Source organism: Notamacropus eugenii, chromosome 1 (genome assembly GCF_028372415.1).
Source record: "Notamacropus eugenii isolate mMacEug1 chromosome 1, mMacEug1.pri_v2, whole genome shotgun sequence".
In the NCBI taxonomy this organism is placed as follows: Eukaryota; Metazoa; Chordata; class Mammalia; order Diprotodontia; family Macropodidae; genus Notamacropus; species Notamacropus eugenii.
Window position 1 is genome coordinate 152,986,319 of NC_092872.1, and position 22,833 is coordinate 153,009,151.

A 22,833-nucleotide genomic window follows, 5' to 3' on the forward strand; every position below is an offset into this window, starting at 1 on the left:
TTTTTTGTTGTTGCTAACTCACTGATAAGTGGGAGTGGGAGATTGTTCCAAGTTTACATGCTTCTGCGAAGAAGAAAATGTGCTTTGCATAGCCAGCCTCAGAGCTCAGACAGTAGCTGTCTGTACAGAAAGTACTGGTGGAGAACTTAGACCTATGATCTCTTTTGATGTGAAGGCAAAAGTGCTATTCTGAATCATAGGGTCACCTAGATGAGAGGCGTGGATGTAACTCTCATCAAGATATTTCCTATTGCTTTAAAGTGCTAGAGTGACTCATGTTAACTGCTAATGCCACTGGCAAGTATAGTGACTCACTAGATAGCAATGACTGAGAAACACAGTGCCCAGAAACCCAGAGGAGAATGGAAGTGGGAAGTAGCCTTGATTTTTTTCAGGAACAGTCAAGCTAATATACGATATCACCATATCTGTTTATGTTAGATGGACACTTATCGGTTTTCTACCCACATTCATAGCCCCAATAGTCATGGTTCTTGATGATCCACATTTTACACATCAAAACAAAATAACTACATGAAGAGAACTGGAAATACTCGAAAACTCTTAAGTTTTTAATTAGTTTTTGTCCTTAGTTTTGGTCTCTAAATCAAACTGCCCATTCCTTTGGGAAAGGTCTCCTGCCATGTACATCCTCATATTCTTACATCTTAAATAAATTCTCATTCTCCTTGAACTCAGATCTGTCTTGTTGACTCTGAAGCAAAATCACAGAAGGCACCTCACCGTGTCCTGTGATCCTCTCGCCCATAGGTCACCACTGATTTACGTCAGCGCTGTACCGATGGCCACACAGGGACCTCTGTGTCAGCGCCGATGGTGGCTGGCATTATTGCCTTGGCTTTAGAAGCAAAGTAAGTTAACACTTTTATTATTATTTTTAAAGCAATCGATGCTGAGTGCTTATGTGACCTATTGTTATTAGGACTATAAGAACGCTATATGTGTTTGGTTTTATGAGGACAGACACAACTTAATCTGCTTGTGGAGACATAGTTGAGCCCTATTAATGACAGCAATGCTGTCTCCCTTTCTGTGTTATACACTAAGGTAATGCCTTTGTACTACATTAGCTTTCCTAATGGTAATAAATTGCTAGTAAAATGTTAAGAGTTTTTTTTGGCTGTCGGCCACAAAGAAACTTAAAAGATGTCTGTATGTGCATGGGGGTGGGAAAAGGAGAGGATTGGTTGTATATGCCTTCTCAGGGTCATAAGAGAATGTTAGTTTGTTTAAAGCCAATGTCCACCGTAAATGGTCCATAACACGTTGGTCATTAATTGTATCCATTTGTTGTAGATTTAAGATTTTAAAAAGATTTAAAAAGAACTCTTAAAATGTTTAAATACTTCTCATTATGTATTTTTAAAGATGTTAATATGCCTGTAGCTAACTGGAATAGAATATCATTACTATGAATTTAACAAAGAGACTATTAAATGTTTTTAGTTTGAGTACAAATAGGTCAGTTTCTGTGTCCTGAGGCTCTTGAAAACCTCTAAATAAGTTGTTATTTTCAGGGAAAGTTGCATCCATACACTCAGCAATTTATTTATTTATTTTTTACATTTCCTCCCCTTTTCTTTTTGGAAAACTTGCAATGAATTTATTGCTCAATGCCAGTAGCGTAAACTATCAAATTCTTCTGCCTTTGGTGCAAGTAAACCCTGTGTTATAGGTAACGCACGTTAAAAACAGAGGGTTGTCCTCCTCATGTCAGCTGTTCTTCAGAAATATATGCTTGCAAAAAAGGTAATTCTAAACCAAATGATATATAAAATTTTGAACTTACAGGAAGTAAGTTTATTTTACAGAAATGAACATTACTTTAAAGAATTTTTGGCCTGGTTTAGGAAAGATGTTAGGAGGCAGCCCTTAAGCCAAATGTCTCATTCTATTAACTATTGTGAGTTCTTGCACAAATGGAGAGAAGGAGCAGAAAATGCCAGAGATATAGAAGTATGAAATCAGGGGATTCCCTAAAAGGAAGAAGACCTCATGTCCACAAGTGGACAAGGGCACATAGAACCTTACTGAAGAAATAGATGACTCAGTTTGTAATGGAATTTCTTTTTCCAAGGGATTTCTCTAGCTTTATGAGGCAGTGTAGTTCAGTGGAAAGCATCCTGGATCCCAACTCTTTCACTTAAAACCTGTGTAATCTTGGGCAAGTTCCTTAACTTCTTTGGGCCTCAATCTTTTTATCTGTAAAAATGGGGAGGTTTGACTAAATCTTTAAAGTCCTCTTTAGCTCAAAAATCTATGATCCTATGACTTGCAATCCTAGAACTCTATCATGAAAACCAGAGAGAAAATAGGATTTTCTTAATAGAAACTTGGTTTTATAGTTTTTTGGGACTCATGTCTTTTGTTCTAAAGCCATAATAGCTACCCCGTATGTCAAAACTTTCCAGATGATTAGTTTTTTTAGCCTCAGTTAGTTAGGCACAGTTTATTTTTTTTATTATAGGAAGCTGACATTTTTATTCCTGAACCTGCGAAAGAGCATTGGACTGGGAACCAGGAAACCTGAGTTCTAGTACCAGCTCTGCCTCTAACTAGGGGGTAAGTTGCAAATGAGGGAATTGCACTAGATGATTCCTAGGGTCCCTTCCAACTTGGATCTATGATTCTATGAATATGTGGTTGGAAACCTTGAGTTCAGAGGTACCACAGTAATTATTCCTGTCTATGAGGATTTCAGAAAAAAAAAATACAGTGGAAGTCCCTGGTGCAAGTATTATATGATATGGTACGTGATCTCTTCCTTCCTGCTCCTGTTCTTCTGTAAGTGAACTGGAAAAAAAAAAATTCAGATCTAGCCCTGAAGTGATAAGGAAATCCCTATTCATTTCCTGCCTCTGCGTTACCCATGAAACCCACTGGGAGATCCAGAAGTAACCTTGGCTAGTACCATTCAGATAAGCAGCACTTTTAGATTGGACCTAGAACCCAGTTTCACAATTCATGCTCTTGCTCTAATATGTGCTGTATGAGGCCCCTGGAACAGCCCAAGTCATGACCCCAGATCAATACAGACCCTCTAAAAACAATACCTATGGACACACAAACACATACACATCCCAACACAAAAGAGGAATCAGAGGACTAGTTATCATGTGTTCCACAACTGTACTCTCTCTTTCAACCTCCAATCACTTTCCCTCCATTCACCCTATTGACTTTCACAACATATTTTCTCAACACTAAGGGTAGATAGTTTTTCCCAAAATGCACCAGGCTTCTTCCTGTATCTGACTCACCTGACAAAAAAGCTGGAGTGAGTAACTGTCACTTGATTAATCTATTTGTCAAAGCCCTTGAGCATCCTGCACTCAGTGGGAGGTACCAAGTGTTCTCCCTGTCACCTCAAGATCCTAGAAGTATTGTCCTCTCTACTATTCTGATACTCTGAATGGGAGCCCTGGCAAGTGTCACTGTCCCTCAGGTTCCCCTGTAATTGAAATCAAAGCAGTATTGAACTTGATAGAATCTTCCCTCCAGTCCCTATAATGCACCCCTCTTATCTGGTAATTCCTGTAAAAGAGGAGAGAAGAAATGGGATTCCCCTATAATTTTGCCCTTTTCCTCTCAAATTGGATAGCAAAGGCCAGCCTACTTTATTGAGAGGGGAACTAGTTGGAGGGGGTGTGAATAGGGTTAATATGTACATGGGACTGAAAGCAGCCATCAGGGCCTATAAAGAAATTATTTTTGAAGAGGAAAAAAATTGGAGGCCAAGAATCAATCTGACATGAAGTCCTAAAACATAGAAAAGAGCAGAAAGAAGTTCAGAATGTGTTCTTTAAAAAAGAGTAAACCAGACGCTGCCCTGGGCCAAGCCAAAGGTCCCAAGTTCTAGAGAGCAAGAGGCAGAGGGCAAGAACAGAGTGCAAAGCCACAGATGACAGCACAGAGTTAAAGAGAATACATCCTGAAAGGAAGTAGTAACTCTCAGTAAAATCATAGAATCATAAGATTTAGAGCTGAAAAAAGACCTTAGAAATCATCTAGGCCAATTTTCATTTAATAGATGAGGAAACTGAGACCCAAAGAGTTGAGGCAACTTATTCAAAGTTACATACCTAGTAAATGTCAAAATTAGGATTTGAACTCAGGTCCTCAGACTCTGAATCCATGTTTCTTTCTGCTTTTATCAAGCTGCCTCTACAACAACTTGTCTTAAACAATTTCCTTGTCCCTGGTGCTGTTTGTTTAACAACACTGACATGTTAGTCATAGCCCATCCTTTCTGGGCTCTGTTGGCATTGCTGTAAGCTAAAAGGTTTACCATGTTCCCTCCTTTGTTACCACCACACCAGGTAGTTCTGTCAACCTAGATATTAAGGTTGTTTTGTGAGAGCAGCAGGTGACCTTTATATAGCAAACCTGTGCTGATTCACAGAAGCCAGATTACTAGGTAGTGAGAAGTGGTAAGGAATCAGCTGATTCCAGAGTATTTGCTAAATGCTAGGGATACAATGAAAAAATAAAGTGTCCATGCCTTCAAGAGGAACTCACATTGTAGTGGAGGAAATGAGAGAGAGAGAGGACAGAATAGCTAATATAAGGTAACCTTAGAGTTAGAGTTAGAGCATTCACACCTGGGTGACTAGAGGAGACATCTTACAGACAGTGATGTTTTGAGCTCAATCTGGAAAAATCCAAGGATTTATGAGGCAAAAGTGAAGAAGGAGTGTATGCCAGGCATGGGGGATATCATTCAAAAGATACAAAGATATGAAGATGGATTGTGATGCGTGAAACATGACAAGTAGGTTGGTATGACAGGATTGAATACATGGAAGACAACAATGTGTAAAGAGACTAAAAAAAATAGAAAGAAACAAGATGAAGAGTCTTAAATACCAAACATAGGACTTTATACTAGATATGAGGGGTAACAGGGAGCCCACTGGAATTCTTCTTTAGGACAGTCATCTTGGCAGTTTTGTGAAGGCTGGACTAGAGAGGCAAAAGACTTAAGGCAGAGAAACCAATTAGGAGGGCATTGCAATAGTACAGGTGATACGTAATGAAAGACCAAGCTAGGGTGGTGGTTATATGAGTAAAGAGAAGGGAATATGTTTTAGACATGTGGAGATTTTAAAAAAAGGCAAGTTTTGGTGATGGTTTGGATATGTGGTGTAAGAAGCAGCAGTGAAGGATGAGCTAAAGTTGTGAGTCTGCATGACTGGATGGATACTGATGCCAAAAATAGTAATAGGGAAATTCAGAAGATAATGAGTACTCTTTGAATGTGTTGAGTTTCAGATGCCTATGCAACTTCTAATTCAAACTGTCTATTAGGTATTTGGTGATATAGAACTGGAGCTCAGGAAGAGACTAAGATTGGATATTTAATTCTGGGAGTTGTCTCCATAGCTGAATCTATGGGAGCCTATGAGATTAAGTAAGAAAACAAAGAGAAAAGAGAAGACTCAAGATTTCCACTGTTTATGTGTGTTATCAAGTGAAGGAGGCTGACAAGGACCAGTCTGAAACACAGGAGAAAAACCAAGAGAAATCAATGCCATGAAAATCTGGAGAGTACCCAGAAGGATACTAGTCAACAAGGTCACATACTGAAAACAAGTCAAGAAGTGTAGGGGTTGAGAAAGGGCCATTTGATTTGGCATTTAAGATATAATTAGTCATTTTGGATAGAGTAGTTTCAATTCACTGATTAGGTCAAAAGCCATTGTGTAGTAGTTAAGGGAGTGAAAGGAGAGAGAGAAAGTGAAGGCACCCAATATATATTTTTCAAGTAATTTAACAGAAAAGAAGAAGAGATATCGGACTATATTTGGAGGGATCATAAATCATTTTGTTTGTAAGGATTAGAAGGATGGATCATGTTTGTAAGCAACGGGGAAAGAACCAAAGGATAGGAAGTGATTGAAGATTAGAGAAACAGAAGGACAACTATAGTGGAAACAATTTGCTGGAGAAGACAGGAGGTAATAGGACGAAGGAAGGTAAAACAGGGTAGACTACAAAAAGTGAGAAAGTAAAAGAAAGCCGAAAGATAAGGGAGAAGCAGGCGTTGATGAAAGGATTTTCAGGTTAGTGGAGATATGAACATTGTTTTAGTTGGAAGGGAAGGAATTGGGAGAAGGGAAAGGCTGAAGATTCAAAACAGATTGGGCATGACCCATTGAGCAGGACCCAGAAGGGGGATGGAATGAAGGTAAAAGCCTTCGTAGGGAGAAGGGAAACTTCTTCATTTGAGATAGGAGTGAAGTGAGAAAGATGGCAAAGATAAATTTTGTGGAAGACAGTTGAAGAAATTCATGACCCAAGCTTTCCATCAAAAAGAAACCAAAACCAGGGAATCTTTGTCACATGACAACATGTCCTTCCTTGAGCTCTATGCTCTACGGATTATCTTCTGGTTTCATGATATCTGACTTCTGTCCAGCATCTTCTATCAACCAGTTCACCTACTCTACCTGATTCAGTTCAGATTGGGTCTTAACATCCATTCCTGTTGTGCTCTTAGCATCAATCTTTGCCAGCTTCCTCCCTAACTATCCCTCAGACCCCACCCCAGGACTTTGACCTACCCTGGCATCCAGGCCACAGGAGCTGGACAATAACCTCTACTTTTCCACTACCCTCAAAGAGACTCAACAGCCCACTTTAGATAGCCTCAGTCATCTCGGGTAAATAGGAAAGCAGGCTTATCTGCTGAGAGTGAGACAGGTAAGGTAAAGTTGGGGAGTTAGAAGGGAATAGAAGAGTTTTGAATCAGTCATATTATGGGATTCAACAGGAGTTCAGAGCTAACACTTAGTAACTTAGACAGAGTAGATGTTCCCTTCTCCAGTCCAAATAACCATTGGGTAGGTAATGGCTGTGGATTACTGTGATCACCTTGTTGCTACTGTGGTAACGAACCGCTCCAAGTTAAGCTAGACTTGTTCTTAGATGGCATAAAAACATCACCAGGTCCATATTTAAAGCTTGGTAGCATGGTAGGCCATTGTACTGGCCTTGGAAAGCTCAGGTCAACTCCATGCCATATAGAGGCATCAGAGGAGGACTTCAATGAAGGAAATCAACAAGAGATGGGTAAAACAATTGCCAGACAGTTGTAAAGGTCCTACTAAGGCTGCATAACATGAATCTATAATGACTTTATGTTTTATGCAGTTTGGATTAGAACTTATTATGTAATTTAAATCAGGATTTTATGAATTTGTCCAGCAAAGCACAGCAACTATGGAGCAAAAAACCCCACAGAAAACAGACACCAAAAACCCCTCATATGCTATTTGGGCAAAATAGAGATGAAGTAAAAGTTGAAAGGGGTAAAAGATTCTTGGGGGTTGGTTATAAGAACATTGTTGACCATGGGGTCCAGGCTAAGTAGAAAGGCAAGTGAAGCCATGAGAAGTTTGGTGGGCTTAGTATTTGAAGAGCCAGAGGCCTGGAGTTAAACAATAAGGATGAAGGAAGTGAAGTTAAGGAGTAATATCTATGGAAGGAGAGGGACTTGTGGAGAGTGCGGGGAATTTCAGAGTTAGGGACCCAGGGGTTTAACAGTTTTAAGTGATGATGAGGCCATGTTATTGGAGAGCTGAAGCAGTGTGGAGGTAAAACACATTTATCTTGTATGAAAATAAAAGCCAGAAATGAACCCAGGGTTCAAGAACACCTGGTGACAGAGAAATCAGAAGGAATATCGATCATTATTTTATTCTTTTAAAAGCATATTGACAGAACATAGGTATAAAAGTAGGGAAAATACCAATGGGCAGGTGCATTTTATACTAAATTTTGCATTTTAAAAATAAAATGAGTATGTTCTACCTGCTAGTTGAAGATCTAAATTCTGTAACCTTCAGGCTCAAGGAATAGGTAGTTGGGTTGGAGATTTTTGTAGAATGTAGCCTTAATTTACTGTGTACTATAAAAATGTGTTAAGAGAATGCATATCCCTCATGGAATTTAGGATGGGGTAGGTGCTCAATAAATGCTGTAAAAGGAAGTTATCAAAAGATGCCTACTGTGTGCCCTTTACAAATGCTATCTTATTTTATCCTCCCCAAAACCCTGGGAGAAGTGCTATTATTGTTCCAATTTGACAGTTAAGAAACTGAGGCAGACAGAGATTAAATGACTTGCCTAGGGTCACACAGCTAGTAAGTGTCTGAGGCAGGATTTGAAACCAGGGCTTCCTGACTCCAGGCCTAGTGGCTCTATCTACCATCCCCCCTAACGGCCTCCCTGTCCTTTCTATTTAATCTCATTCGACTTTTAGATTATGGTACAAGTGGAGAGAAGTCTAGGTTTTGGATGCTTGAAGATTTTAGGCACCTGGATTTTTTCATCTTATATCTTATTACATCTCATCTCAATATTCACTTGCTGAAAACTGTTCCTTAAGGATGCAATATAAATCCACTAAAGAAGGTAGTCCTTGGTCTCAGGATGCTTGCTGAAACCTAAATTCTACATGCTGCCAATGTGGAATGCATCAGTTGGCATTTTAGGGCATCATCTTTATCATCTTGTTCCTGTGTTTTTGTAGCAGCCAGTTAACCTGGAGGGACGTTCAGCATCTGCTTGTGAAGACATCCAGGCCAGCCCATCTGAAAGCAAGTGACTGGAAAGTCAATGGAGCAGGTCACAAAGGTGAGGTAAACTTTGAATTACCTTTGACACGGTTTTCTTAAATAGGCCAGTAATTCTGAACCACCATGTGCACAACGTCTCCATTTATCTTAAAGTGTGTTCGGATTTTATTTTTTACAATAATAATAGCTAGCATTCCTATCTGTAGTGCTTTAAGGTTTGCAAAGCACATTACAATTGTTATCTCATCTTATCTTCACAATGACCCTAGAAGGAAGGCAAAGGCTATTATGGACCCGATTTTACTGATGAGAGAACTGAGGTAGACAACTTAAATGACTTGCCCAAAGGGACACAGCTACTAAGTTTAGGACACAATCCACAGGCTGGATTTGAACTCTGGTTTTCTTGATTCCAGGTCCAGTACTCTATCTGCTTCACCACCTAGCTTACTTTTGGAAGCAACAGTAAGCTTAATTCACTTAAATGTTTAAAAACCAGTATGTTGGATCCTTGCTGTAACACTGAGGAAATTAATAATATCTAAAATTTATACAACAATTGAAGTACAAAAAGTGCTTTACACACATATAATTTTATCCTCATATCAACCCTGTGAGGTTGGTCCTATTACTCTCCAAGACAGTGTGTGTCTCAGAGGGTGTGCCATAAGTTTCATCAGTTGTGCTGTGAAATTTAGCTTTCCTCATATCTATTTAAAATATCATTAATTATAAAATGTTCTTCAGCCTCCATCTTTTTGAGCTTACAATTAATGTTATGAACCACCAGAATGCAGACAAAGCAAAATTCCATCTGCTACCTTCTCTTCCCTGCTTTGTATAGAGAAAATCACAATAGTCACAGAAGTCTGGAGGCTCAGAGCTGCATGAGGAAATAAAAAAAGGAGGAGCTGGGGGGTCAGGGGAGGGCAAGGCAGAAGAATCCCAAAGCCTGGATGATGGGTTTGAAGTCCCAGTTGTTTGGGACCTCCTCCTTGTTGCCAGCCCAGACAATGAGTGTGCCACTACTGCTCATGGCAAGGAATACTGTGCCATGAGCAAAAATAATTTGAGGTTCATTTCCAGCTCCGAATTTCTGTCTTCTTATGGAAGACTTCATCCAGGGGAGGCTAGTTAATGACGTATCCCAAACAGCAATTTGGCAGGCCCAGAACCTAGACCCCAAGTGTTTGCCAGCTTTGTTTTTTAGTTTCTGACGAAGATACAAGGGAACCCAACAGTAGCATTATAGAGAGACTTCCAGTATATTCCCTATAAATCTAAAACAGGTTGTCTAGAAATCAAAGAGTAAGATTTAGGAACTTTAAAAAGGTGAAAAGCAAACAAACAAACAAACACTGGATCAGACCCTGGTTGTTTTGTGTTGAGGCAGCTATGTGGCCCAGTAGATAGAGCTCTGGGCCTTGGAGATCCAGGAAGATCCAACTTCTCAGACACTTACTTTACCAGCTGTGACCCTGGAAAAGTGTAACCTGTTTCCTCAACTATAAAGTGAGGATAATAGTAGCACCTCTTCTCAGGTTGTTGTGAGGATGAAAAGAGCAATCTTTATAAGGTATTTAGCACAGTTCCTGGCAAATAGTAAATAATATGTACTTATTTCCTTCTTCTGTCTCTCCCTACCCCTCCATGATGGACTCCACTGAAAGTATGGTAAAGCCTAGTGACCCCATCTCAGAATCACGCTACAAATGCACAAAATAAAATACATTCAGATAGGATTCCAAGGAAACTAGTTATGTAGAAATGCAGTTTTATCAATTTTTTAAAAAGTTTATGAACTCCAGGTTGAGAACCTCTGCACTGGAGTACACACAAAGATAAAGTAGTTGATAATGGAGATTTTGTGGTGGAATTCCGTTCATGGATAATTTGAAAGATCATAGTATAGTATTTGGGAATTGTGTGCGTCTGAGTGTGTGTGTGTGTGTGTGTGTGTGTGTGTGTGTGTGTGAGTGAGAGAGAGAGAGAGAGAGAGAGAGAGAGAATCGGTAGGTATATTTATTTTTCTCTTAGTAACCTAGGACCAAAACATTTTGAAATCACTCAGCTTTATGTTTATTTACTTTTTCAAACATACATCTAATCCAAATATAATAAACTTCAGGGGATATAATTTTAATCCACTTGAGTCCCATTATATAATGTTGCTAAGAGATGAATAGGTTATTGATTAAGACTTGGGGTGGAGGTCTTTATTTTGAACACTTTTGTGGCAGTGGGGTATTATACCAGAGTTTTCTTTATATTTAAAATTTAGCCTATTAAAACCAAAAAAAAAATTTTAACTGCTTATAACTTTGTTCTGTTTCACGTTAGACTTTTAAATATCCATTCCTTGATGGTCCAGGTTATTTGTTTAACTGTCCAACACGGTACCAAATGATAAACTGTAGCATTACACTGAGGCTTCCAGTATATCCCCTATAAACACTGAAACAGTCTGTCTAGATATCAAAGAATAGGATTTAGGAATTTCAAAATGGTAAGAAACCACTGGAAGCAGGCCTGCTTAACTATTTTTTATGTGAAGGTATATAGATAGATAGATAGATAGATAGATAGATAGATAGATAGATAGATAGATAGATAGACAGACAGACAGACAGACAGACAGACAGACAGACAGACAGACAGACAGATAGATAGACAGACAGACAGACAGACAGACAGACAGACAGACAGACAGATAGATAGACAGACAGACAGACAGACAGACAGACAGACAGACAGATAGATAGATAGATAGATAGATAGACAGACAGACAGACAGACAGACAGATAGACAGACAGACAGACAGACAGACAGATAGATAGATAGATAGATGATACATATATGACCTAATGGATAGTACCATTGTACCCTGCATACAGTTGTTACTGTTTTTAATAGGGAAGCAAGAAAAGTGAATGTAGCATGATTTCAATGTAATTTATTCTACATTACATGTGATAATGATTTTCGGCATACAGAATCATAGAAATTGTCAGTTGAGAGGACCTCAGAAGCCATCTAGTCTAACCCTTACAGAAAAAGGAATCCCCACTATCTCATACCCAACAAGTGGTAATCTAGTCTTAAAAACTTCAAGATCTGTTGGCAACATATTCTCCTTTTGGACAATTCCAATTGTTAGTCTGTTTTTCCTGATATCAGGCCTAAATGTACCTGTTTACTACTCCCATTCACTGTTCTTGTCTGTTTACAGGGTCCAAGTGGAATCCATCTAGTCTGTCTTCCACATGACAGCCCTCCAAATACTTGAAGATAACTATTATGTCCCCCAGGAGTCTTTTCTTTCTCAAGCTAACTATGTTTAGTTCCTGCAAAAAGAGGATTGTTTGCTCTTTACAAATAAGAGCAAAGGTTGAAGTCTAAGATTGCCTTGCGTGGCCAGTTACCTCCCTCTTTCCATGACCACTCACCACATATTCTGACCTTTTGAGGAAGATTTGGGTTAGAATCCTCCTTCAGATAGTTATGATATGTGTGATCCTGGGCAAGTCACTTATCCTCCCTGAGACTCAGCTTCCTTTTCTGTAAAATGGGAATTCCAACGGCAACTAAAGAGGGTTGTCCTGAAGATCAAATAAAAATATATGTAAAGTACCTTGCAAACCTTAAAGTGCTATATAAACAGGACTAGGAGAAAGCTTTTCCATTTGTCTAAGAACCTGACATTTCCTTGCCATGTAGCTTTGTACCATGGTCAGTGAATCGTAGCACGAGTCCAGCCATGAATGACATTTAAGAGATTCACACCAAAAAAAGCCAGATTCTGAAGCTTCTGTCTTTTTAGTTAGTCATCTGTATGGATTTGGCTTGGTGGATGCGGAAGGTATTGTAGTTGAAGCTAAGAAATGGAAAGCTGTACCCTCTCAGCACATGTGCACTGCAGCATCAGACAAGAGACCCAGGTGAGTTTTTGCTCTGGTTTTGAGTGATTTTTCATGTGAATGCTTGTCATCTTATTTTGAAGGCTATTTAAGGTGACCACTTGCACACTTGCATGCCCATCCATGTACCTTAGGAACACTGTGGCATTTGCTTTCTTTTCAGGATTGGTTTGATAACAAAGCAGGCGCTCTGGGACATGGGGAAGAAGATCCCTCTAAATTCACTATATGTCACACCTAAGCACTCCAAGATAAAAACACCATAAGCCTATCCATTCTGACCTAACTTCTGAGAGGCTTTCTCATAAAAACAGGCAATCAGAGTCAAACTGCTGGTCCGTCCAATTCAGTTTCTTATCTCTGTGATGTTTTATGTCAGGGAATGATCATTGCCTTCCATGTCAGAAGTTTAAATGTTAGAAAGATATTCCCAAGTAATTCTACCTTTCCAATAACTCATCATTTTTCTTGTATTCATTTCTAGAGTAAGTGACTCCATATAGTGATCGCCCAAAGTATTGTACTTCGGCCTCGAGCACCTTCTTTCAAATTTCTAGTTCTAATATTCACTGCAATTCAACAAATGGCCATTGAGTGCCTACTTCATACAAAGCACCATGCTAAATGCTGAGGACATAAAGATTTTTAAATGACATGTAGGGAATAAAGTGGTGAACTGGAAGACAGAAAGATTTAGGTTCAAATCCTGCTTCAGATACTGGCTCCATGCGTCTGGGGAAGTCACAACTTTTCTCAGCCTCTTTTCCCTCATCTGTCAGTCAGTAAACATGTGCAGTGTCTCCAATGTGCCAGGCGCTGTGCTGAGCACTGGGGATAACAAGGAAAAGCAGCTCCTGTTGGCCATGAGCTCAGGCTACTGAGTGATTGGATTCCTTTAAATCTAAGGTCCCTTTCAGCTCTATATTTATGATCCTTTCATTCCACTGGAGAGACCACAACTTTGACATAGATATTCCAAGATTTATTGAACAAGTTCATATTCAACCCTTAGGATCACCCTTGAGGTACCACACCCATATTGAGAATGTTCATCAGACCTTACTGCTCTGGACTGATCAAAATTCAAAATACATTTGCTTTTTTTTTTTTTAGTTTTTTAAAAATTAGATATATTCATTCATTGTGAATTTTTAAATAAGATTTCCAATCTATAAAGTGAATCTGACAGTAGATCCTAAATACATTAGAAGAGAAAAGTAGATTGCACTCCTTATAAATTCTGTATTTGCAATTATTCTAATTTAGGAGAAAAAGTGTATAGTTCTTATTTGTTGAAAAAAAATTTGGCTACAAATATTATTATTGGATAATATGTGCTTGAGAATGAAATGATATATCTATAAAAGGTGGTAGTGGTGGTGGTTGTTTTAATTTGTGAACTAAGGCAGAATATCATGTGTCAAAACACATCTTTCTGAAATAGCTCCATTCCTTCTAATAAACACCCTACCCTATTGCCAAAGAAATTTGAGAAAGTATTTGGAACTAACACGAAAGGAGGTGTTTTGTTTTGTTTTTTCTTTTTAGAAGTTGTATTTTCATAGTTCTGCTAACTCCATAGATTGTCACCTGGGTACCTCACAGACAGACATGCAAACATTCCAATAGCAGTCTTAAACTCTGAAAGACCATTTACTGTAGAGCCTATGACTGTCTCATTCAGAAGTAGACTTCATAAAATAAAAGGGTAAGGTTTTTCATGTTTATTTATTTTAAGAGATGCTTTGGGTAAAGCAAGAGTCTTACCCATAGAGAACAGGCATACAGAATCAAACCAATGGTCCATCCAATTTTACTTTCTTATCTCTGTGATGTTTTACATCAGGAAATGATGATTGCCTCCTATGTCATCAAGTTTAAAAGTTAGAGAGATATTCTCAAATAACTGTAACTTTTAAATAATTCATTTTTCTCAGGTTGTGGTGGCTTTTAAGAACGTCTAGAACAGAAAGACGAAAACATTGTTGGATGTAAGATAGGAGTTGTCCCTGCAGCTTTGATTCAATTTGCTGACCAAACATTTGGCCTCTTGCACAGTGTTTGTGTCTCCAATTTAAAACAGATCTGTTTGTATGCTTTCCTTTTCAGGGAAACTCCTGAATAAAACATTTTTACCACTGCCAAAAATATATTTTTTTAAGGAGAGTGGTGCCTAGGTAGGGGAACGATTGTTTTTATTTTATTTTTTCAATAAAAGCACAAAGTCTAGACAGTGCAAGTTGAGGGAAACAGCTATACCATACAATGTAGCATTGTTCTTTTCCTTTGAGGAAAGCAGAAATTCAACCAGTTTCATCAGGAGATGAATAAGACTCCTATTAAATAAACGTAAAGATTTATTTTTCATTTAAAGCTATCCAGAACTATTCAGAATACCCAAGAAAATTACCACCCCCTGCTTTATACTTACTTTCTTCATCAATCCACCCAATCCCACCTCAACCATCTCTAAGGAAATGAAAATCAGATACAATTGGACATATCCCTTTGCAGTAATAAGAGAAGTATGAATAGCAGAAATAAATTTTTTAACCTTCTGCCCTTTGACACAGCCTCAGTCGACTCCAGGATAGAGGGAGATTCTTCCTGCAAATGCTAGTTTGACTGAGCACCATCAGACTTGAAAATAAGCTTGGGACAGAGTTCAAGCCCTTGGGTAAAGTTAAGGACCGTTTTGTTTTGCCTAAGCATTTAGAAAACTGTTTCATATGGCTTTTAAGGTCTTTCGGTGACTCCAAGACTGTTAGTTTTGCTAATTTAAAAGAAAAGCGGGGGGAGGGAAGGAGCAGTTTTTAGAACTGGGGAGGTTGTCATGGCTAGCCGCAACTTTGCTTTACTCTTTTATCTTCATGTCTTCTGGGTGTGGTATCTCCCTGCCTCCATCTATCTAGTTCTTGAGCTTTCCTCCACCTCTGCCTTTTTCAGCATCTCTCCCTCTCATCCTGGAATCAGTTTTTGAGCAGTTCCTAGGATCTTCTGTCCACCCCAAACCAGGTCAAAGCCTCCTCCTTCAATGGTGAGTAGCAGAAAGAGAGAGAGTAAGACAGAGAAATAGAGTCTTTTCCCTTGGATTCTTCTTCCTTATACATGTGTGCTTGTGTGCCTCCCCTTGCAAAGGAGAATGCTCTTCTGGGATGGGACAAAGGGTTGGATTTTCTGAACTTTAGAAATTGACTTAGGATATTGTTGTTCCTCACTCTTGACTCTCCTGGAAGTATTCTGAATTTGAAGGATAAAGGGATGAAAACATTAAGCAGCATTTGGATGTTGTAAGGTCCCTCTACATTCCCATGAGTGCTGGAAGAAGTTACAGTAAGATGGATCTGGTTCAGTCTTTCCATCTAGTCCAATCACTCAGCTTGATCTTTTTGCGATAAGGTCATTGTTAAAAGAAATGGATCATCACCTTTAGTGTTGGATCTACAGTTAGAGGTTTCTTCTCATATATGCTGACTTGCTGTTCTCTGCCAATGCTTAGGAAACAGCACTGCTGCTTTTATTGGCCTGGAATATACAAGCTCACTCGGGTTAGGATTGTGTTGAAATAGACAAGATTAATCACAAAAATGGCATTTAATTTATTTAGTAAAAGATGGCATACCCTGTATCAAAGAGAATACTCTGCTATTTAAATGAAAACGTTATCCAGAAAAGACCCCAACCTATAAATATAATAGTGTAGGCAGAAAATTTATACTTCTAGATAAGGTATCCTAGAACTTAGGGAGTAGTGCCAGGTGGATAATTAGGAGCAATTTCATATTTCCAGTTCTGACTTTTCTCTTATCATAATATGTATCCTTTTACAGGACAGAGTTTCAAATGTGAGCTGAATGAAAGTAGAGGACAGTATGCTGGAACAAAAATGAAAAACAGTGTACTGTCCATTACTTTCTTCAAGCTCACTAATAGGATGTTATTTTGTAAAAGCATGTATATTACAAATAATATGATAAGTGATTCTTCTGTTCAATACTTTGTTATATAGATGGTTCCATCCGTGTAGATACTTCCCATTATATTTGTTAAAACTAGAAAAATCTGGCTAATGTGTCAGGGAAAAACAATCAGTAAATTCCTTATCAAATTATAGGTCTAGCTTTTTAAAAAGTCATGTATCAGGATTCTGTTTGCACTTATATTATGAAGGAAAATCATTTGTTAGACTTACATGGTGTGATTGAAGATGTCAGCAGACAAAAGTGTTAGCTAAGCCTACGTTCCTGCTGTGAAATTCAAATATCATTATAAAAACTGATCCATTTTCATTTGTTCATGGAGTTCTAATGGTCTTAATCTAGGCTGAGCATCTTGCTTTGACAAGAGAAGTATAAGCATCAGCCCATTTAGTAAATTTAGAAGTTCTTCCCTGCTGCAGACCATGCATATGTCTACATTCCATGGGAATAGAGCTGAGATTGTGTTTATTTTGTTTTTAAAATAGCTTTTCTCCAAGGTGAAAAAAAATTTAAATTGCTGCAATGTTTTGGGAGAAAAAGGAACCTGGTTTTTAAAAGTTTTATCTATCCCTTGAAATTCTCCAAGTCTCTTCTATCCTTGTTTTCTTAATAATTCAGAGTTCTATGAAAAATGCTAAAATTTCCCTTATTCGTCTCTGAAGTAACATAGTTTTAGATCTTTCTTAAGACAAATATTGAGACACCTATTAAGAACAATTTTAAAAACCTAGAGAAAAGCTTCCAATGTATAAGGTAGATTCTCCATAGAGAATCAATGGAAGAGCATGAATAAAAATCACATGTAATAGGGGTAGAGATGGGTTACAGTCTCTAAGGATGGAGGAAATCACTGATCTATGGAAATATCAAACATTAGATGAGCTTAAAGACAGTAAGACCTGAATACGCATTTTGTTAGTTTAAACTGCTTTGAGAAATTACAACACATACTAGGTTGATAACTTAGCATTGGTCTGTGCTTATCTAAATGAAAAATGTGTAATCCACAAGTAACCTTTGATTATTCATGATAATGGTCGCTATAGAAAACACAGACTCAATTTAATTAAAATGAAAGGGTCAAGCTAGATGACCTAATTAGGGTCCCTTATGATGTGGAATGCCTACTATTCATTTGTTCACTAAATGATTTATTGAATGCAAATATTTAGTATATTCAAAACACTGTACTATATACTATGGGGGATGGAAATATGAAGATATTTAAGCATGATCTCTACCATTATAAATCTCATAGTCTAGTTGGAGGACATGACAAACACAAATGTGCAATAATGTAAAATAAACAGATTGCAGAATAAAATACAAAGACTTAAGTGTGGGTAGGTAGGTGAGGCTTACTCCAGGAGTCAGGGAAAACTTTCTGGAGGAGATAATATATGAAGTGGGTCTTGGAGGATGGATAGAACATCAAAAGGAAAAGATGAATTGGAGGGGAAATCTAAATATAGGAAATGGTATGAACAAAGGCTATATATGCTTAGCACTGTTCTAGGTTGCTTAGAGGATACAAAAGAAATGAAATATATGTTCCCTTTGCACAAGGAATGTCCCAGTCTCACTTAGGAGACAATCCCTATTCACAATAAGCTCGAATGCTAATGGCATTGATAAGTATCTATTAAAATATGCATTGAATAAATATGAAGTTAATAAACAAATGCATAAAAAATAATTCTATTCAAGGTAATTTGGGAGGGAGGGCACCAGCAATTGGGGGGCGGGGGAAGGAAAGGCTTGCTGTCTGAGCTGTAGAGAAGGACTCTATGAGGTGGAGATAAGACCGCAGCTGAGGAATCAGAGAAACAACGGTGAAATAAGTTGCCCAGGGTCACACCGCTATTAAGCCACAGGGTCACACACACTAAAGCTGGAGTTGAATTCGTCTCCCTGACTTCTGACCCAGAACTCCTGACCCTAGCTGCCTCAAAGTAAGGAGGTTGTACATTCCAGGCATGGAGAATGACCAGTGCAAAGACACAGAGAAAGGAATTAGAGCATCACATGTGAGAAACAAAGAAAGCCAATATAGGTGAATTGCAAAATGTTAGAAGGAAGTGATGAATGATAAGACTGGGAAGATTGATCCGGGCCAGGTTGTAAAGGATTTTAGAAGCTAAATGGAGGAATGAGACTTTGTTACACTGAGAGTGGATATTATAGGAAGTCAAAATAGAAAAGAGATGACATTCCACGATGAGGTAACAGCAGAACTGATGTGGAAGTCATGCATACCGTATCTGGTGTATAATAATTAGTTTGGCCTGTTTGGAGGTAAGGGTTAGAGTTGAGGTATAATAAGAAAGAACCTAAATGGAAAGATGGGGCCATATTTGGAAGATCCTTGAATTCCAAAAAGAAGAGTTTGGATTTAATATTAGGTTAATAGTTAGCAAACCTTTTGGTTCCAAGATCCTTTTGCCCTCTTAAACATGACTGAGGACTTCCCACCCCCTCCCCCAACTCCTCCAAGAGCTTTTGTTTATGTGGGGTTTATCTATCAATATTTTTCATGTTAGAAGTTAAAATGCCTTAATATTACTATAAAATTGTTATGACCTCATGGATCCCCTGAAAGAATCCCTAGACCACCCTTTGAGCACCATTGGTTTAGATGATACCAAGTAACAACACTCATCCATTCAGCTAGATTGCGTATTGAACACAACACTGAACCTGCAGCCTCAGACGCTTACTAGCTGTGTAAACACTGGACAAGTCATTTAGCTTCCATGTACCTCACTTTCTTCTTCAGCAAGATGACAGTATTAGAGAGGATAAAATGAGATAATATTTGTAAAACACTTTGCATACATTAAAGTGCTACATGAATGCTAATATTGTTGTGATTAATTATTTTTATTCAATAAGCATTCATTAAGAACAATTCTAGTACCAGAGATCCAGATAAAAAACACACAGTCCCTTCCTTTAAGGAGCTAACATTCTACTAGACGGAAATAGTGTATACAAAATAAAGCCAATGTGAACTGACTAGAAAGGACACTAAAAACTGGGGTGATTAAGAAAGGTCTCCTGTAGAAGGTGTCACTTGAGCAGATCCCTGAAAAAAAAGTTGGGATTCATCTCTGAAAAAATCAGAGATCATCTCTGTGGAGATGATTCCCAGATCTATATAGCCAGCCTTAGTCTCTCTTCTCCCAAGGCATACGCCTGCATCACCAACTGCCTCTTGGACATCCTGAGCTGGATATCCTATAAGCAGCTCAAACTCCAAATGACCAAAATAGAACTTATTATGTTCCCCCTCCCCCAACTTCTCTCTTTTTCTGAGATTTCCTGTCAAGAGAGCCATCACCCTCTTAATTACCGAGGCTTGCAACTCTGATGTTGCCCTTAAGTCCCTGCTTTTATCCCATGTATCTAAAACTGCTGCCAAATTCTGCCCTTTTTGCCTTCATTCCATCTCTTACACATGCCCCCTTCTCCACTCACACAGCCTGCACCCTAGCTCAGGCCCTTCTCACCTCTCTTCTGGGTTGTTGCAATAGACACTAATAAGAGACTGAGGCTGGATTTGAACTCAGGACTTCCTGACTCCAGGTTCAGTGTTCTTTCCACTGTGCCACCTAGCTGCATGATTGAATGTTGTTATTCTGTATTGCAGGTTTTCTAAAGCATCAATCTGACCATATCATTCCTCTCCCCCTGTTTAACAAATTCCAGTGACTCCCTGTTACCTTGAGGATCAAATATAAACGACTGTTTAACATTCAAAGCTCTTCATAACCTTATCCCTTCCTACCTTCCCAGTCTTTTTACACATTCATCCCTGCCACGTACTATATGATTCCGCTACACTGACCTACTTGGTTTTCCTTGCAAATAAATTTCCCACCTCCATGCTTTCACACTGGCTGCCTCCCATGCCCAGACTGCTTTTCCTCCTCATAGCCTCCTTTTAGTTTCCCTAACTTGCTCCAAGACAGCTAAAATCCTACCTTTGGCAGAAGGCCTTTCCTAGTCCCCGTCTGCTAGAGGCTTCCCCTCTGAAACTGCCTTCCATTTACTCTGTATACATCTGATATAAATATAGCTGCTTATTTACAGCTTGCTAAGTATCATATGAGTAGAACCAGAGGAAGTAGATAGTGGCAGTAACCCAAAGACTGAGGATCACCAAGGACCTCCAATACCAAAAGGGAAACAGATTTTTTTTTTTCAAAATTAGGACAGTATATATTGCAACTGGTTTATTCTAGCATCAAGGTTGTGATAGGAAGAAGGTGTCAAGGAAGGAGTAATGACAGTTTAGGGCTATAGCTTTAACATGGGCATGACCTCAAGACCTAGACTAGATAAGGACGAGAATAGGTTTGGGAGGACTCAGGGATGAGGAAAGACAGAAAAAGAGGAAGTTAGGGTCACATAGGTCTTGACCATGGAAACTGAGGGAGCGGAGTAAATTCCAGAGATGCCTTCCAGGATCTGGTGAAGTACGAAACAAATCTGACTTTGGCATATTATCAGAGATCCACACAGATACTCTACACAGTCCTTCGGTAAAGTCCTACAAGGTTCCTTCTCATCTCCATCATGTGTAGAAGGGATCAGCACAATGTAGGGGAAACAGCAATTCCAACAATACTGAGTTGGAATCTGAGGGACTGGGTTCCAATCCATTCTGCTACTTACCACTTATGGGGCCATTTCTGGGCCACTTTTTTATTCTTTATTTTTCTTTGGGTTTCAATGAAATTTTATTTTGCACATCAAGCGCAGCATTTTTAAACATTTGGCAAAGCACATAACATATATACTTCTCCTCCCCTTCCCCCCCAATGTTGCAGCCAATTTAAGAAGATAAAATGGACAATTCTGATTATATAAAATTTAAGTTTTGGCACAACCAATGGGCCACCATTTCACAAGATTTTAGAACTAGAAGGGAACTTGAGAATCATCTAATCCAATCTGCTCATTTTATAAATGAGAAAACTGTGACCCAGACAGTAATCTGTCTAAATCCACGCCGTGTCTCTTAACTGTCTACCCTTATGTCCCCTGGAGCCTAGATAGGCTCACCTGCCAAGTGAAGCAGTTGGACTAGGTGACCTAGAGGCCCAAGGAGGGGAAGGGATCCTGAAGCTTCTGTGGCTCCCAGGTAAAAATACGCAATCCTTTCATTAGTGTTTGAATCCCTTCATTATCTAATTCTAGCCTATCTGATGTCACAATGACTTTTCCCCCTGCAGAGTAGGTTCCAGCCCTGTATACAATATTCCATTTCTAGCCCCTTTTCTATATAGATATGACATGAATACTCAGTCAACTTTCCTCTGTCTCTTGAAATCTTTAGCTTCATTTAATGTTCACTTAGTGCTACCCTCCACCAAGTTCTTTTATTTATTCTCTGTCTCTCTGTCTTTCTCTCTCAACAAAACTTTTTTAATCAACTAAACTGAATTGAATTACCTCTAAAATACCCTCCAGTATCAAAGTGTCATGCACCTATGATAGCTTATGTTTTACAGCAGTCCCCAACTTGTGAATATTGAACAGAGCAGTAGGATATGTCTGGAGCCCCACTTGGAGGAGACAACTTCTCTTTGTTCCGTAGTTCAAACAATCTGTTATCTCATACAGATGTTGTGTAGGGAGGTGCCTTCTCATGCTGACACAGAGTATTAATAAGTTACTAGTGGGCATGATTACATACCCCCACCACTCTGCCCACCCACTCTTTGATGTTAGCAGAGTGGAAGATATGTTCCTGGTGTCCCTAATTTAAACTTGGAATACATTTGCCAAATTCTATGGAAAAATACATTTTAAGTTCAAAGAACTGATTTTCAAACGAGATTTGCCATATAACCTGTTCGTCAGTTATGATTGCTTATATTGTCATTTATTTATGTGGTTTATCCAAACTCCCCAACTAGAATGTGAGCTTCTAGAAAATGATGTTATCTTGTACGATGGCTTTTCACAAAGGACACAAGAAATGTTGAAGGAGTAAATGAATAGATGAGCACCCCACTTTTTATCTTCAGTCCTGATCTTACGTTTGGACCTGATTAAACAGGCCTTGGGTCATTATGGAAAATCTACAAAGTAGGGAATCTATTTAAAGATAATCTGAATTTAGTTGTAGTTTTAACCTAAAAAGCAATAGCCACCACCAACAACAAAAAATGCCACTTTGTAGCCATGAATGGAGCTTTGTAGGTAGTACCTTGTAAGAGCTCAGCAAATAAAAACCACAAGAGGATGGTCGGTAAAGTTTCACATCTTATTTCTGCTCATCTTAAGAAAAGGTAGGCACTCCCAACAGCAGCCTAAAAGAAAACTGA

General features: G+C 38.7%; 1 protein-coding gene across 4 annotated transcripts in view; it reads left to right on the plus strand.

Annotated features, from left to right (window-relative positions):
• Positions 1–22,833, plus strand: part of PCSK6 (proprotein convertase subtilisin/kexin type 6) — a 249,589-nt gene that overhangs the window by 118,242 nt on the left and 108,514 nt on the right. For 3 of the 4 annotated variants that reach the window (XM_072616874.1, XM_072616871.1, XM_072616881.1), the window contains exons 9-11: positions 772–872; positions 8,555–8,658; positions 12,422–12,539. In XM_072616874.1, coding sequence (XP_072472975.1) covers positions 772–872; positions 8,555–8,658; positions 12,422–12,539 — 323 coding nt within the window. Of the gene's footprint in view, positions 1–771; positions 873–8,554; positions 8,659–12,421; positions 12,540–15,464; positions 15,556–22,833 lie in introns of all 4 variants that reach the window. The other variant, XR_011968543.1, reaches the window with a different exon arrangement.